Source organism: Malaclemys terrapin, chromosome 23 (assembly GCF_027887155.1).
Source record: "Malaclemys terrapin pileata isolate rMalTer1 chromosome 23, rMalTer1.hap1, whole genome shotgun sequence".
NCBI classification, from domain to species: Eukaryota; Metazoa; Chordata; order Testudines; family Emydidae; genus Malaclemys; species Malaclemys terrapin.
In genome coordinates, this window is record NC_071527.1 from 14,421,273 (window position 1) to 14,439,061 (window position 17,789).

The 17,789-nt window shown below is 56.4% G+C and overlaps 1 protein-coding gene across 1 annotated transcript in view; it reads right to left on the reverse strand.

Moving 5' to 3' along the window:
• Positions 1-10,156, reverse strand: part of LOC128828393 (cAMP-dependent protein kinase catalytic subunit alpha) — a 47,536-nt gene extending 37,380 nt beyond the window's left edge. The window contains exon 1 of the mRNA XM_054013056.1: positions 9,988-10,156. Within this exon, the coding sequence (XP_053869031.1) occupies positions 9,988-10,033 (46 nt within the window). The 5' untranslated portion in view covers positions 10,034-10,156. The remainder of the gene's footprint in view (positions 1-9,987) is intronic.
• Positions 10,157-17,789: the final 7,633 nt, after the last annotated feature.

Consider the following 17,789-nt stretch of genomic DNA (forward strand, 5'->3'; position numbering starts at 1 on the left):
AGCACCCACTGCCCTTGCACTGTTGCTCAATGCAAGGATCTTTGATCTAGGCCCAATATGGCCCATTTTACCCAGCTGAAAGCAACTGCTCCAAGATGGGGAGAGCTTAGATACATGCTCAGGGCTGATCTTCACTGCACGGTTAACTCAGGTGCAGCCCGTAACTCGAGTTGCCTCCAATCCACCCACAAGTCAGCTGGCCCGAGAGACGCTATGGGCTACAGCGCAAGTTAGCCCAACTCGTCAGCTGCTAAGACAACTGCTCTGTAGGGTAGACACAGGCCAACCTCCCTCGAGTGCCACTAGTCCTCCAACGGCTTCCCACGATTCCCCCCTCCCCTCCAGGTGGCCAGAGAGGACGGACGAGTTCTCCCACAATTCACTGGGAAAATCCATCCAGTGGCTCAGTTTACTGCAGCTCTAATTGCTACCGGAGGTGCTCCCAGGAGTCCTAGCGATGCACACGAGTGGGGATGCAGAAACTCGCGTGTTTGACTGCAGCGGGGCTGCTCGCTCTCGAGCTTGGCCAAATGAACGCTGTCGCAGAGACAGCCCCTCGACGGGTCTGAGCCCGAGCACCCTCCCCATCCCCCAGCACACAGCCCAGCAGCGAGCCCAGCGGGTTTTCCATTATATACAGACGCCCCATCGAGAGCTGCGGAAGGTCCCCATTTAACCCCAGAACAGGGACGATGCAGGCAGCACAGACCTCCCCACACCCCAGCCTCCTCCAACATGCATCAAACCCTGCAAGGATTGCAGACCAGCTCCCTGCGAGGGCCCCAAGGCCTCCCCACATGTGCCCAGAACACACTCCACTAGGAACGAAGCTTCCCCCACACACCCTGCTCAATCCTTAACGAAAGGCTCGGATGAGCCTAGAAATTAGAGTCACTTCGTGCCAGTTGTTTCCCCACATCTGAGCTCCTAAGATCTCCAGCTGATGTTTACAGTGTTGCTTATGGCCTATAAAGCCCTCCATGGCCTGGAACCAGCCTTTCTGTGCAGTCCTCCCCCAGTCCACACCGCCCCAGCTGCCGGCAGTAGTGTATCCAAGCCATCAGGGAAGGGGTGGCTGGCAGGAAGTTCTCTTCTACGTCACCAAGACTGCGGAAAGTGCTCCCCAACCAGGGCCGCCCGGGGGGTGGGGGAAATGGGGCAATTTGCCCCAGGCCCTGCAGGGGCCCCGCGAGCCCTGGCCCGGCGGTGATCTGGGTCTTCAGCAGCATTTCAGCGGCGGGAGGCCTTCAGTGCTGCCAAAGACGCAGAGTGACTGAAGGGCACCCCGCCACCGAAATGCCGCCAAAGACCCAGACCACCGCCGGATGAGTACGAACGCCCCAGGCCCCCTGAATCCTCTGGGCGGCCCTGTCCCCATCCCCACCCAGTGACCATCTGGGAAAGTGAGAGATTCCCCCCCCAAATGAGAGGGTTTGAGGAGTGGGGTGGCCACCTCCGAGGTACGAGAAATGGGACACCTGGTATGACCCTGCGCCCATAAAACTGGCCAGCTGGCCCTGCATACTGGACCGATTTCCCAGGACAGCTACTTCAAACAACGGGGAAACCTGGACCAGTGGCAACCCCAGCAGGGAGAGGGCTGAGGGTTTGCTTCCTAGATGAAAGGGCAGAAGGGAGCCCCGGGCTGCGGCTGCCGGGCTCAGTTCCGGCTGGACCGATCATGTAACGCTGCCGGGTTTGAAGCTGTAGTGTTGATGGTGCAGTACGGCCTAGAACAGATGTGGGCAAACTACGGCCCGCGGGCTCCTCCCGCCCAGGCCCTGAGCTCCTGGCCCGGGAGACTAGCCCCCTCCCCCACAGCCTCAGCTCACTGCGCCACCGGTGCAATGCTCTGGGCGGCAGCGTAGTTGCAAAGCCGCGGCCTGACCCGGTGCTCTGTGCTGCACGGTGGCGTGGCAGGCTCCAGCCAGGCGGTGCGGCTGCCTGTCCTGGTGCTCTGGGCGGCGCAGCTGTAGCACCACCAGCCGCCGTGCTCCAGGTAGCGTGGTACGGGGGCAGGGAGCAGTGGGGTTTGGATAGAGGACAAGGGAGTTTTGGGTGGTGGGTGGTCGTGGTCAGAGGGTGGGGAACAGGGGGGTTGAATGGGGGCAGAGGTCCTGGGGAGGCAGTCAGGGGTGGAGGGTAGGGGGCAGTCGGGGACAGGGAGGGGCAGGGGTCCTCGGGGGGCCGTCAGGGGGAGAGAAGCAGGGGGGTTGGATATGGGGTGGGGGCCAGGCCACGCCTGGCAGTTTAGGGAGGCATAGCCTCCCCTAACCAGCCCTCCATACAATTTCAGAAACCCGATGTGGCTCTCAGGCCAAAACATTTGCCCGTCCCAGGCCTAGAACCTTGGACAAGTGTCTTTTTAAAATCAAAATATGTAAGGGCGGCGCCGGCCCTCTCCCAGGCACATTTAATAATTAACTTGCAAGAGGAAATGCCCGTCTCCCCGGGGAATCTCTCGGTGAGAGCAGCCGATGGCAGGAGCACACGCACGCTGGGAGATCAGCTCCCTGGGCATCGCTCTGTGGGTGATCGGGGGGGTGAAAGTGCCACTGTGCCAACGCTGACGCTCCAGCAGATTTCCCCATTTGCGAGTTTCTGATCCCAAAGCGCCCCCTACAGGCTAAGGCCTGCAACCAGCACAGCAAGACACTCAGTGGGGTACGCTGCTCAGGGCAGAAAGGCATGGCCACATGGTAGATGCCTCCCGGGTTCACACTATGATGCGGCTGCCGAGAGCTTGTTTGCCACGGGAAGGACCCTGCCAGCCCTGTGGGGACGCCAAGGAGAAGAGCCTGGCGTGATGCAGGGGGCTCCGCGGGGAGCACGGCAGCATCAGGGAAGGCAGTAGCCATTTCTCAGCTGTGGTGAGCAGTGCTGAACGCCAGGGGGGAAATTCAGGACTCCTGGGTTCTATCCCCAGCTCTGGATCTAGTGGGACAGAGCAGGGGGGACAAGAAGCCCCGACTCCTGAGTTCTCTTCCAAATCTAGGCGTTACTTCACCTTCGTCTCAGTTTCTCCATGTGGAAGCCGAGCCGATCCTGACTCGTCTTTGGGAAGACGCTGTGTCCTTTCCATCCAAAGATCCCAGTCTAAGCACTAAACCACATCGGTTAATATCTTCCCTTAAAGCCATCATCATCCCCAGCCTGACCCCGCACACCCAACAAACCAGGGCTCACCAGTCAGAAACCAGCCTGGGAACTGATCTCCAAGCCCAGTGCAAAGAGGCCCACAGGTGGCAGTGCCACAGCCCGTCTGCCCCAGCACAGGGCACCCCACAATCACCTCCTCACCACTGCCTGGCCCCTCCACCGGGAGCTGGTTAGAGCCAGGCTTCTGCTGCAGACCTGGCTGCCAGGCGAAACTGAGCAGCGGTGGCAGGAAACAGACATTTTCAGCAGATGCTGCTCAGTTCTCTTGGGACGTTGGCTGCCCCTGGTGGGGGAGACGGACAAATCACCCCCCTCCCCCAACCTGGCATCTCAATGGACACAGGAACCCCCTAATCCCAGCCTGGCAGAGGCTAGACTCAGAGAAAGTCACTAAGGGGTTACTGCACCTGCCTCTGAGCCAGCCGGGAGATAGGCGACTGGCACGTGCACAGCGGTATACTGGGCAATCCAGCGTGGCACTGTCCGCAGCCCTGACTCTGCAAACCCTTATGCCACATGCGGAGCGTTACTCATGGGAGGAGAGTTACACCCGTGTCCTTGCAGGATCGGAGCCCAAGTTCCTCACGGAAAACGGATATAAAACAACATAGAGAGCTCAGACAGTGCTTTCACCGAGTCAATGGGCCAGAGGCGCAGGTAGCGTGAATCGCAGGCTGGATTGACTTGAAAACTGCATCACACCAGCCGAGGATCTGGCCCCATTGACGCCAATGGCCCGAGGGTGATTTGCACCCGCCGGGGAGCCGGCCCTGTATCTCCAAGGCTTAACTTTGTTTTCTTAAGTACCACCAGGCCCGAGGGAGCAGCCGACTGTGGCCCAGCAGTGCTGGCGCGGGCCATCGCCCAGGGGTGCTGAGGGGAGCATCCAGCTCGTGCCAAGGTCACCATTCGCCGCACACTAATCCCAGCGTGCTCTGCCTTGGGGGGGAAACTCCGACCCGTCCAGGCCTCGTCCCAGCCCTTCTGCTTCTCAACTTCACCTTTTCTTTTTTGGCTGTCACAAGGAGGAAGCCAGGAACACCTGTGCTCACAGGCAGGTTAGCAAGGCAGCCCAGGGGGCGGCTCAGCCAGGGGAGAGCTTCATCGCCCTTCATTACATGGAGAGTCTTTAAACCACAGGGACTGGCTCAGACCCAAGGTCCATCTAGCCCAGGATCTTCTGACAGCTGCCAGCACCAGCTGCTTTGGAGAAGGTGCAAGACCCCTGTCGAGATGAGATCACCTGCCAGAGGGGAGATGCCTCCTTGCCTCTGGCAGAGGGCGGCTCATGCTCTGAAGAGGGAAGGTCAATAGCCTTTCCAGCCACCTTGGTTAGTTTTCTTACCCCTCACTATCATCACTCTGTCCACCTAAATGTCGTATTGGGTTCTGAATCCTGGTCTCTCTCAGAAACACAACATGGTATGACAGTCACGTGGCAGTGAGTTCCACAGGTTAATAGCACAACAGGACATCCCCTTTGCTCAGTTTTCAATTCCCTGCCATTTTGGCAAACGTTTGTGCCTTGCCAGGCAGGCTGAGCAGAGAAAGGGTGGTCCAGTGGTTAGAGCGCTTACCCTGCCTGACCTGGGTTTGAATCTCAGCTCCCGCCAGACTCCCTGAGGATGTGTCTACACTGCAATAAAAGACGTGTGACTCAGCCGCAGCTGGCTCAGGGGCTAAAAACTGCACTGTAGACATTCGGGCTGGAGCCGGGCTCTGAAACCCAGCGAGGAGGGAGAGGTTCAGGGAGGGAGAGAATTTTTTGATGAAAATGTTTTCCTTTCAGAAAGTGCCAGTTTGCCAAAGCCAGAGCTGTTTGCAGGACAGGGCGGTTTGGACAATATCCCCATTTGGGAATCACTGGGAAACCGTTTCCAAGCTGCCCGAACACCCTGCTCCAACATTTCTCAAAGGCTCCACGTTCGTTCAAAACCACGTCATTTCACCATCCCAGGGAATTTATACTGAAAAGGTAACAAAAAATATTAAAAGGTCAAAATGAAGGCCAAGCATTCCAGCTGACCTGCTACCAGGTCGGCTTTCGGATGAGCAGCGCGCAAAGAGTTTGACTTCTCAGCCTCATTTAGGGACGGGACATTTTTTAATATCTCCAAAATCCTCCCAGGACGGCACAAATAAAGCAGGGAGAACAGCACTGCCCCTTCCACACAGATGCGGTGAAGGTAACTGTACTCACATGTGAGGTGCGCAGATACTACAGTAATTAGGACCATATCAACACCCTACGCAGAAGCACCCCAGATACGTTCTCTATCCCATTCATAGAACGTCACCCGTGGGATTAGTCACGGGTATTTTGATGGTGCTCCTTCAACCAGAGGCCAAGACACTGCTGCATGAAGGGTAGCTCTCTCTCTCTCTCTCACACACACACTTCCTGCTCTGAACGGAAAGGTGATTCTGGTAGCTCCACAACGCACAGAACCACTGCTCGGCTACAGTGCAGCCAAGGCAGGAAAAGGCAGCAGAGCTCCTAACGCCAGTTAAAGGGATGGGAGGGTGGGTCTCAATCAAGCTCCCCTGATCTGACCCTCCGCCACGCCATCCGGGGTTATTTTGTGGCTAAGGTGGAGGAACGGGAATCAGGACTCCGGGGTCTCTCTCCAGTTCTGAGAGGGAGGTCTGGTGGTCATAGTAGGAAGGGTTGGGAGCCAGGACGCCTGGGTTCTTTCCCCAGCTCTGAGAAGGGGGTGAGGTCTAGAGGGGAGAGGCTGGAGTCAGGCCCTCTGGGTTGTAGCCGTGCCTCAATTCCCCGTCAGGAAAAGGCAAATGATACTTCCTTTTTCTCAACCTTTTGCCCATCTTGGTCTATTCAGGCTGCAAGCTCCTGGCGCAGGGACAGCCTCTCACTGCACCTGTGCAGTACCTGGCACTGAGCTCAGCATGGAGCTACCACAGTTCAAAAATCACCGCCGGGCACAGAGTGGGGTCTAGTGGGTTAGAGCAGGGGTGGGGGTGAGGGTCAGAACTCCTGGGTTCTGTTCCCAACCACGGGAGGGCAGTGGGGTCCAAGGGTTAGAGAAGGGCAGAACTAGGCGCCAACTGGGACTGGCCTCTGCCACCAACTTGCTCTTTGACCTCTGGCAAATCACTGCACCTGGGAGCCTCAGTCTTCCCCAACCTCCTCCCCTCTTTGTGAACGGCCACTGACCCGCCCCCCACTCCTACGCACGCTGGGGCCTAACACTGACAGACGCTGCCGGGTGCGGAGACAGCTCTGGGTCTGATCGCAACAGATGCCCTCTTCCCCTCACAGGGGCTTGGCAAGATGCAACCATTCCACAGCACCTCCAGCCTTCTGACCATCCCCACCCCTGGAAAACGGAGGAGCCCAGTGAGCCTCAGGGAAGGTGGGTCCTGAAATCACCAGCCCAAACCAAGGCTCACTGCCAAGGGAGATCCACCTTCCTGGCACAGCAAAGGCATGTGGCTCGTGTGGGACTGATGACAGCAAGATATTGCAGGTGGGCGCCAGATTCCATCCCAGCTGCAGGATTGCTCTCTATTGGCCATTAACTGGGGCTCCACTCCAGCGCCCAATGTCTTGGCTACACCCAACGGCGGGGTCTGTATGTGTTTGCACAGGATTCTCTAGTGTTATAGATACTGCCTAGGGGGTAGAGCACCACACTGCGCCTCAAGACAGGGTCTATTCCCGGCTCTGCCACTGGCCGGCTGGGTCAACGTGGGCAAGTCGCTTCCCCTGCCTGTACCTCAGTTTCCCCATCTGACCTTCTTTGTAAAGCGCATTGAGATCTATGAATGAACAGCGCTGTTGACGAGCCAGTGATTATTATGTGTGTGTGTGTGTGTGTGTGTGTGTGTGTGTGTGTGCAAAGCTCCTAACACAAGGGGGCCCTGATCAGGGCTGCTAGGTGCTACTGCCATACAAATATAGTCACGGGGGGCGGGGGGAGAGAGTGGTCTAGGGCGGATTTGCCTCCTCAGAGACATTATCTATAAGGCTCGACTGAAGGTTGGATATGGGGCTAGATGGACCCAATGGTCTGATCCGACATGGCAGGAGGGGGAGAGGGGAAAAGATTGGTCTGACCCAGTGAGGCAGGGATGGCAGTTAGATGGATTTGGTACAGCACAGGGGGGTGGATACCAGGCTAGATGGGCCCTTTGGCTGGATCCGGCATGGCAGGAAGTGTGCGTACATGGGAGGGTGGAGGGGAGAACGGGACTGATTCTATCTGGGATGGTGCGGGGGGATATCGGGCTGGATGAGCCATTGGTTTGGTGTGGCAGGGAAGCCAGTGTTAGATGTGCCCATTGCTCAGATCCAGGGAGGCCACGCTAGCCAACGGCCTCCTGGAAGAGCACACAACCAGACAGACCAATGACCTGGCAAACCCTGTGTGCGTGAAAGGAGATTCCCCTGTGGCACAAACCTAGGAGGGAGGCTCTCAGACAGAGCCAACTGCCTAGTAAACGTCCCCGCGAGGCTCGATTTTAACCGATTATTTTTGTCCTTAGGAAAACCACGGCACCGACGTTACTTTTTACAGAACCTTTTCCTCTTTCCTGAGCTCCCTCCTGGCAGCAGCTCGGGCTGCCTCGGCTCTGGCTACGCGGCCTCGCAGACTGGCGCCGGGATTCAGCTGCCGGCAAAGCGAGGACTACCTGCCTCAGCACCAGCACTCTGCCCTGCTCCCAGACAAGCTACCCCCGGGATCTGTCCGATCGGCTCCTCTCCTTATCCAGCCGAGGATTCAGAAGAGTCTCTCTGAGCAACGTAACTTTGAGTTCCACACCCTGCATCTTCCACGGGGGCACCGTCTGTCTGTCTGTCCTGAGCTCCGGACCCTTCCTTTGTTTTTAAAAGAGCCAGCTCTCTATTGTCAGCGCCCGAGTGCAGCCTGTCACACCTGCCTAAGAGCGATTACAACAAAAGCAAGTTAGTTTCAATGCACATGTGGTACTTGAGGCTCTTGGTGAAGCAACCAGCAACTGGACACCATGAGAAAACAAGATCTAACTCCTTTGTGCCCCTCTGGAGCCATCAACTCCCAGCCTTTTATCTGCCAGGACCCTGCTCCCACTTCACATGGGAAGGGCAGGGAGATCATGACCCAGAGCTTGGGGTCACCCCCCTCCTTCACTTTAGACAAAATATTCTGAGACTTAGACCAGTTAGATGTATTTTGAGGGCTGAAGCATATTCTCCAGCAGACAATAAAAGCATAAACCCAGCCAGCAGTCTATGGCTAATTCTCCCTCCCATCCCGAGACCCATGCTGCTTCCCAGAGTGGAACAGGAACAGAGATCTAGCAAGCGGAGTGGTGAGAGCACCCATAGGGGTGTCAGACACCACTGGATGGTCCCATTTTATACTGCCAGCCTGCTCCTCTCCCTTTACAGCACCAGCCCCCGATCAGCAAACATTCATTTACTAGCAAATTTTGGGGAGCCGAGACCCACAAGCCCCAGGGCTCGTGCCCCCTGAACCGGCCGGACAGGTTGCAGGCAGCGCTACCAGTGGGACTTGCATGCAGGCAATGCAAAGGGAGAAGGGATCAGCCAACTGTTCTCAGCTTATGGCTAGAGAGGGGGTGAGTGGATGTGTAGGAGTGGGAAGATGAAGGAAGATGGGGACCCCCAAAAAAACACCCCTGCAAATGCGTCCAACACCTGGTTGGCGAGATCAGGGTGCAATACGCCAGGGCGGTGGTCCTCAACCTTTTTTCATTTGCAGACATCTAAAACATTTTGAATGGTGGTGCAGGCCCCTTTGGAAATTATAGACAGTCTACGGAGCCCCAGGGGTCCGCAGACCACAGGTTGAGAACCACTGCCCTAGGGTCCCCACAGCCCCAACCTGCCCCCACCCCAGGGCATAGGGTCAGAAAGAGACACCTCAGATGTGAATGGAGAGGGGTGTCCTAGACAGACCCCTCCAGACACACGATGAGGTGCGGTGGGTGGGGGCGCAGGCAGCAGCAAAGTGCAGCAGTGTGGGGCATGGAGGGACAGGGCAGGGGTGCACAGGGATGAAAGAGGCTCTAGGGCTATGGGTTCACGGGGCGGGGGGGGGGGGATGCAGCCAGGCCGGCACAGAGCTGCTGGGTGTCCCAGGCAGGGAGAAGGGGCGGGGGGGGCACCGCCCTGCAGCAGCCCGATCTCTCCGCACTCACCCGGCCCGTTCTCCAGAACTGCTAAGCCCTGTCCCCCCAGGCCCGGGCGCACTGTTCTCCCCAGCCCCCACGACCCCTGGCCGGTGCCGCCTAACGCAGGGCGGGTCCCGTATTCACCCCCCCCCCGATCCCCCCGTTCCCCGCCCCGGCTTGGGCCCCGAACTCTCTCCATCCCTCCCAGGGCCCCGATCCCCGCGCCAGGCCTCCCACTCCCCACCCCCACCGGGTCCCGCGCTCCCCCCACTCCCCGCTCCCCCCGGGTCCCCGCTCCCCCCGCCAGGCCTCCCACTCCCCGCTCCCCCCGGGTCCCGCGTTCCCCCCACTCCCCGCTCCCCCCGGGGCCCCGATCCCTCCACTCCCCGCTCCCCCCGGGTCCCGCTCCCCCCGCCAGGCCCCCCACTCCCCGCTCCCCCCGGGGCCCCGATCCCTCCACTCCCCGCTCCCCCCAGGTCCCGTATTCCCCCCGCTCCCCAACGGGGCCCCGCTCCCCCCGCCAGGCCCCCCACTCCCCGCTCCCCCCGGGGCCCCGTTCCCCCCGCCAGGCCCCCCGCTCACCGCTCCCCCCGGGGCCCCGTTCCCCCCGCCAGGCCCCCCGCTCACCGCTCCCCCCGGGTCCCGCGCTGCCCCCACCCCTCCCGGGGCCCCGCTGCCCCCGCCACTCACCGCTCTCCAGCTCGCCGCCCTTCTTGGCCGTGGCCGCGTTGCCCATCGCGGCGCTGGGGCCCGGGCGGGGCCGGCTGCGGCTCCCGCTGCCCCCGCTGCTCCCTCCGGCGCCCGCTGCCCGCAGGAGGCTCGGCTGGGCCCGGCCAGGCCCCGATCCCCCCCCGCCGCCAGGCGGAGCCGCCGAGACCGGTATCGCCTCCCCTCCCCCCGCGGCGGCGGCTCCTCCTCGGGCTCCGGACCCCGCCCCAGCCCCGCGCACCATTGGCCGGCGCCGCCGCCAGCCGCCCGCGCGAGCCCGGCGCCGATTGGCCGAGCAGGGCACCCCGCCGCCCCATTGGCCGACTGCCGTGACGCGCGACGCTCCCCGCTGCTCCCTCGACGTAGCCCCGGCCCTGACTGGGGCCGTTCGCCTCGGCCGGCCGATTTCATTGGCCGCCGGCCACGTTTAGCCCCGCCCCTGGCCGCTGATTGGCCTCGGAGGGCTGAGGTCGCAGCGTTCTATATTTAGAACGTCGGGCCAGCCAACGTTCGAAAGAATGTTCAACGTGAGGGGCGGGGCCGTGGGAGGAAAGGGGCGGGGCCTGGGAGCTAAACGCGGGGGAGGCAAGGAGAGAGGGACAGAGATATAGACCCATGGGATGAGGGTGGCATGGGGCCAGGGGAAGGGGTCTAGGAACTACCCTGGGGTGGCATAGGGACAAAGGAGGAGGCCTAGGAACCACCCTGGGGTGGCATGGGAATGGGCAGCGGGTCAGGAATCCGCTTGGGGTGGTATGGGGACAGGGAAGTGGGGCTAGGAGGCAGCGTGGGGGGTCATGAGGACACGGACTGTAGGCGTGACAGAGCCATTTCACACTGACAGGGAGCCAGCAGAGGAGGGGTCCACAGGGTGACCCATTTGTGGGTGTTGTCCAGGGGCACCCTGGTGGCCCCTCCCCCTTCACTCAGCCTTTCTTGGCAGGGGGGTGAGCAGCTGACACCTTCGGCCTGGGAAGAGGAACTGCTGTTAGTTTTACCTGGCCTGCTGAGATCTGCTGCCTCTCCAGCTCCTGCCCCTGGGATGTGCCTCCGTGGCCCTGCTGTTTTAATAAGCATCATTCCTCAAAGGACACACAACTGGGGGCCAGTCAGCATCTGGGCTTCTGCTGTGGTGCAGCCCCGGGGGGGGGGGGGGGGGGGGGCAAGGTTCTTCTCCCTGGGCCTGTTCCCCCACCCTGTCTATTCAGACTGTGAGCCCCTCACAGCAGCACCCAGCCCACTAGGGCCCCAATCTCTGTCTGGGGCCCATAGGTGCTATTCTAGTACAAATAAATAGTTTGGTGGGGCCTCAGGCCCAGACCCTCTACAACTTGAGTGAATTTAAGTCCCACTAGGTGGGAGCTGCAACAGATTCTAATGCTCTGAGGATTGGATGGAGGACGGGGGGAGACGTAACACATAGGAAAGAAGGGCTCTTCATCTACACCCCCACATTGCACCCTCAGGGTGATGATCTGGGGGGGAGGGGCAGGAGGAGGGAGAGATTTCCCTAGCCCTCCCCCCCCCCCGACTCTCAAACATGTCTACCGAGCAATTTATCTTTGTCTTTCACGTGATGTGGATGGCAGGGCAGGATCACCCCCTTTGCCTGAACCCCCATTTCAGATCACACTAGACATATATCCCCCACCCCATGAACAAGTATAAACTTAGCTAACTTCATCAAGGAGCCTTTACCCAGGAGCTGCTGCCACCTGTCTGTTTTGAGAAAGCATCTGTGTAAACAGAAGTAGGATCCTCCCCTCCCCCCCTTGGAGTCCCTGCCTGGTCTCTGCAGCACCCCCTCCCTGGCACGGGGACTTAACACCCCCAAAGGAAAGAACACTTGTGGGATTCCCTTGATAAGACATTGGCAACATAGCAAATTGCTGTTCAAGCCACATAGTTGTCACTGAGGACAGAAATTTGCCCTCCTGCTCCAGCAAGCTGATTGGCACGGGCAGAGCCTTCCAGGAGCAACTGCTACAACTGAGATTGGGGCCCCACTGTGCCAGGTGCTGTACGTCCACATACGCCCCAGAGAGCGCTATCCAGGCTGCTGCTGGGAGCCACAATAGAATCCAGCTCCCCCTTTCCATCAAGAAAGGCTGGTCCCATAGTTAAAGCACGGGGCGGGGACTGTATGTTTCTCACTGCCAGTGCGGCACCCATGTTGATTCCAGCCGCAGCCTGGAGTTGCTACTGCAATATTAAATGAATTGCTTAAGCTGTATTATTTTAGTGTCACCAACTCTGGTAATTTCAGTGTGAGAAGCGGGATAGTTGATGTTTAAAGCCCCTGCTCCTGGACTCATGGGATTATGCAAAACGCTCAGCTTTTAGTTTCCGGCCTTCATTGCTGCAGGGAGAAGGTTGAAAAACATGATCTCTAAAGTCTCAAAAAAGGCAGCAGGAAAAACAATAAACATCAGACTCTTTATTTCAAGGAAGCTCATGGGGTTTTTTTAAGCTAAGCTCACCCTTTTGAATGCTTGCAGTTAGCAATACTTTCCCCTTGACACTGCTTAGTGCTCCGGGCTTTCTAAAAGCAACTCCTCCGTTTAATAGAAGCTGCATCTTCCCAATGAGGGGGCTGGTCAACTCTCCCACTCTGGAGAGAGGAAAGAGACAGGCACAAAATATTGGAAAGCAAAGTCAGACCACCAAAACATTGTGCTTGATGGTAGACGGGATGTGCGGCCGGCAGCCGTGGTGAAGTTATGTCCACGTGGCTCTCTCCCTCACTCCTTCCCCTGCTCGCAGCCTGGGAAAACCGTGCCCTGATCTAAAGTCAAATTGATTTGCACACAGAATGACCTAGGAGGCAACTCGACTTTTAGATCAAGATAGCAAACCAGTGCAGCGGCGGTAGGGCTGCAGTCGTTGAAGATCTGGTCCAAAGATTCCAGTGGAGCCAGGTCTGATTTACAGCAACCTGGGATTTGGCCCAGACTTTAATAGGAAATGAAGGTCGAAATTAGGCAGTTTAACCTCAAAAGGGGATTTTGCAAAAGCTCTGAATTGATTCAATTTTGAAACATTAAAATCAATACAAGAGGGGTTTTAGGAAGCCTGCTGGAATGAAAGCGAACTCGCTGGTTTCAGCTTATCCCTGCAGCCAAACACAGCCTGGGCTTGGGAAAGGAAGCGAAATTGACAAGAAAGGGTGACCTTGCGGGTTAGGTTGAAGGACAAGAGTGTAACAAACAGCGCCACCTCTAAGAAGAAAGTTTGATCTAAGAGACAGGTGCGATTAGCTGAGGGCAAGCCAGTAGGGTTTTAAAGATAGATGGGCTGCAGAACTTGAGGTACATATTGGTTATGCTTAAGGGGCCTAAATCTCCCTCTTCAACAGAGCCCTTCCCATCTGTGGTAATGCCTAGGAGGCTAGACACAAAAGACCATCCCTACCACAAGCAGCTTAGTCTAGTATTACCATCATACAAATGACAACATTGATCCCCCTCTGATATATATATATAAAAAACAAAATCACACCCAAAGAACCCCCTAGCCCTGAGTTTTACCCCCACACTGGAGAACTAGCGCTCCCATGAAGCCCACTAGGGACTTTACATGGAAGATGCTCAGACCCTACGGGACTGGGTGGCTGTTTATGTGGTGTGAGACAGAGACGGCAATTTCCTGCAATATTCTTGAGAAGTTTGTTTATTATTGGGAGCTGGGGTTGTATATAACCTCTCTGGGAGCAGATGAGACTGGGGAGTTCAAAAGACTATTAAAAATATGCCAGACAACTAGGGACTATTGGAACAATACACTGAAAGTGGATTTCCTGGAGAATCCCTAGAAGGGAATGTTAATGTAAATTTCCCCAACTCCTTATTCAAAAACCCAGCTGTGTGGAAAATGGCAGCGTCTGCCGAGGACCTGCCGCAGAAGGCCAAGAGCAAAGGCCAAAGCTGTGTAAAGAATCAGCTGATCGGCCCAGCCTGGGTTCCTGATCGAAGATGGATGAAGTTGTAACCACTGGAAAAAAGCTATTGTGGGGCTTTGAAGGACTAAAACCTGCCAGAGCCCCATGGTGGAGTTGGGGAGACCTCTGGTGAGCTCTTTAGGATGGGTGTAGAGGCTTTGATTGTTTTCTCTGGAATGCTTTTCCCTTAAGAATAAACATGCTTGCTTAGAAGGAAGTGAGTGGCAACTTGCACCTGTGGGTAAGGCACTCATCTCAGGCCTCTGCAGGAGCGCCACCAGCTTTTCTGCCGCCCTAGGCGGCGGAAGGTCCCGCCCCCAAATGCCGTCCCCCACAGAGGCGGCAGAAGGTTCCGCCACCAAAATACCACCGCGGTCGCTGCCCCCCAAATTGTAGCGCCCTAGCTGACCGTCTAGGTCACCTAATGGGTTGCACTGGCCCTGGGCCTCGGAGAGAAAGCAAAGCACAGGTACTGGCCTTCTTGGGTTGTCTGTTGCTGAGCACCGCACGTTTTAGCACATCACCGGCAGCCCAGCCACGCTGTAAAAAAAATGGGGGGCACCACTTTTTGGCACCCCCAAATCTTGGCGCCATAGGCAACCGCCTAGTTTGCCTTAATGGTAGCATCGGCCCTGGTCAGGAAGGAGATTGATGCGGGTGTCCTCCAAAGAGAAGTGATAGCTGGGAGCCAAAAACCTAAAGTAGGGGCCCTTGGTGGGCCATGAAGCGGGAATACAGGCACAGTTGCCCTGAAACTGTGACTTGGTGTATGGAGGACTTTTTGGAATTACAAGCTGTCATTTTAACAGGGTGGGGTTCCTGATCCTGCTTGCAGGGTTTATGGCTCCCAAGGGAAGCATGCAAGCAGTCAGTCTAGAATGAACCAGCCTAGAACGAGGTGCGGTGAGTTATGCCTTGCTGCCTTTGGGAGTAGCCTGCTTTATCTCTCTCTGTTTGAAGAGTTCTGAATTTCAAGAAACAGTCACATTATGTTAGAACCTGGTGGCAAGACAATTAAGGTTTTTATCTAATCTGTGTGTAAGATAGGAACATAAGTGTAAAACTCCAAAGGTAGATTCAGACATCTATCACCTACATAAAATACCACCATCTAACACTTAGATAGCACCTTTCATCCATAAATCTCAAAGCACTTTGCAAAGGAAGTTTCCCCCATTTTACAGCTGGGAAAACTGAGACATAGAAGAGCAGTGACTTGCCCAAGGTCACCCAGACGGCCAGCAACAGTGCTGAGAATGGTAGCCAGGTCTCCTGGGTGGTCAGAGCACCACCACACTGCTGGCTAAGAAGAAGTCAGTTTCCATTATGCCCAAAATAAGCTAGCCTGACACTGCAAGGTGATCTGGCATCAGGGTCACAGCACCTGCACAGCAGTGTCTGATTTTTGTAGGGCGAGAGCGGTTCAGTGTTTTTAGACTGACCCACTAACACTGAGTTGCCTGCCAGAAAGAGTGGGGTGCTCTTTCTTTACAATGGAGGAAGGAAGTCTGAAAAGTTGGGGTACCCAGACCCCACTAAATGCAGGAGGTTTCCTGCTTGATTTTCTCCTTGGGAATATCATTAGTGATCCAGCAGGAACAGCTGGAGGCCTCAACTGAGATCAGCACCTGATTGTGCTAGGTACTGCACATGCATGCACCTCGTGAGAGAGAATCCCTGGCCCCAAAAGCTTCCCATCTAAATAGAAAGGGTAGAGGGCGGGTGCGGAACCACGAACGCAGAAATGACGTGACCAAGATCACACAGCAGATCAGTGTCAGAGTTGGGAACAGTCCCCAGCTCTCCCCCTCTGGTGGCTGCTTGCTACTGCTGAGATAAGTCCTCCAGTGTGAACATGGTGATTTCACAGCCCTCAATGGAACTGTGTGTCCAATTCTAACAGAGACTTCTTTTTCCCCCAAGTGGCCATACGGCCATAGAGTCAAAGAGGCATTATAAAGTTTTGAGCAAGTGGGGAAAAAGTCACTTCCTCTTCTAACCTGTCTGGTTGCCCTAGCATGGCTTCTGCGATCTGACATTCTTGGCAGTTCCCTAGTTGCCCATACAGCCTTTCAGGAAAAATAAGTTAAGACAAAACCCGCATTCCTCATGTAAAGAGAAAGAGATCCTTCCGGCTGCCTGATGATCAGGAAGCAAAAACAAAGCAGAAATAGAAGAGGCAGTAAACCCATTCACCCCTGCTGTGTGGTTCACCTTTCGCGCAGCAAAGGGTGAGATTAAACACCCCGTCCTGTAGTACTGAAAGGTGACAAGTTCAGAACTGATCAAAGGAAATACTCCATTCCTCCCCACGTGATCTGGGGAACTTACTGCCACTGGATACTGAACACAAGAGCTTAGCAGGATTATTATTACTTTAAAGATCAGACATTTACGTGGCTAATGAGACCATCCAGAGTGAGAACAAAGAAGATTTAAGCTGCAAACAAGAGATCTAAATCCTCCCAGGGTCATGAGCTAGCCTCTAAGTCTTGCAACTTCAGAGGATGCTTTGGTTATGCCATCAGCGCAGGGTACGTCCACCGTCCTCTTAAGCTGCTTGATGCTGGCCTGTCGGACAGGAAAATGGGCTGTATGGACCCTGGGTCTGATCCCACGAATGGAGTCAGGGAAGGAAGAGATGGAAGCCGACATCTCGCCAAGAAGGGGAAATGCACTTTCCCTGCCTTGCTGGGAGTTCCTGGCTGCTCCTTGCCTGCCAAAGCACAGACAAAGGAAATTGCAGTGTTGGGGACTAGGCTCAGATTGGTAAATAAGCATTTGATTAAGGGCTCAGGCCGCTCCTCCTGTGCTGGAGGGTTGGTTCGGCGCCACCGGCGGGATTCCCATTAGACAAGATCAAAACAAACCGCAAACACAACAAAAGGCAGCAATTTTCCTCCTCTGTCAGGGCTTGGTAGCTCCTGGCGGCTGCTCACTGAAGGCCTGATGCAAAGCACAGTGGAGGGAGTTTGTTCCCCATGCTGCCATCAACTCAGGCCCTTTCTTCATCCGTGGACGTTCCAGGGGCCTGGCTCAAGTGAACGACTGGTGCAAGGAGGGAAGCAGGCAGAGATCGGTGGGTAGGGCAGGGTGCCCTGCCAGCCTACATCCCTCACAGTCATGTGAAGCGAACCAAGCAGAGATTGGTGGCTAAGGATTTGCAGGCAGGGGCTCCCCGCCCACCTAAATCATCCGCCAACCTCAGCTGGGAGAACTACAGCCCAAGTTGCAGTCTCACTAGCCATCAGTGTTCAAGTCTCCACCAGCCTTGGCAGAGTCCTCTGGCAAAGCGAGGATATGCTGTTTCACATTCCCCCCCGCCCCACTCCTGGGGCACAAGAGGGTAGGGGTATAATATGATGCCTCCGGCAGAGAGGGCCTGTTAATACTTGCTTTCCCCTTTGTAGTTTACAGTGAAAGGTGAATTGCACTGTGCCACACTCAGAACTAGCCAGGCAAGGGGGTAGCCCAGTCCAGTGTCTTAACTGCTAGTCTATCCTTCCTCAGTCCTCGCACACACTTCCCTAGGACCCCATCGGGGCAGAAGAATGCATACATGAGATCAAGGCCTTCTTTCGGTCCACAGCAATTGTTTGTCATTAGCCAGAGTGATTCGTTAGTTCCTATAGCAGAGTAGATAATTAAGCCCATCTCAGCTCCTGCTGTGATATCCGATGCTTCAGAGGAAGCCGACTAACCTTTTTAATACACTCAGTTAGTGGGCTGTTGCTGCATAGATGGTGGTATCAGTCCTCTCCCTTGCTGGAAAACAAGCTTGTTAATTGCAACAGGAAATCCCGGGGGGGGGGGGGGGGGGGGGGGGGGGGGGGGTGTGTGTGATTGG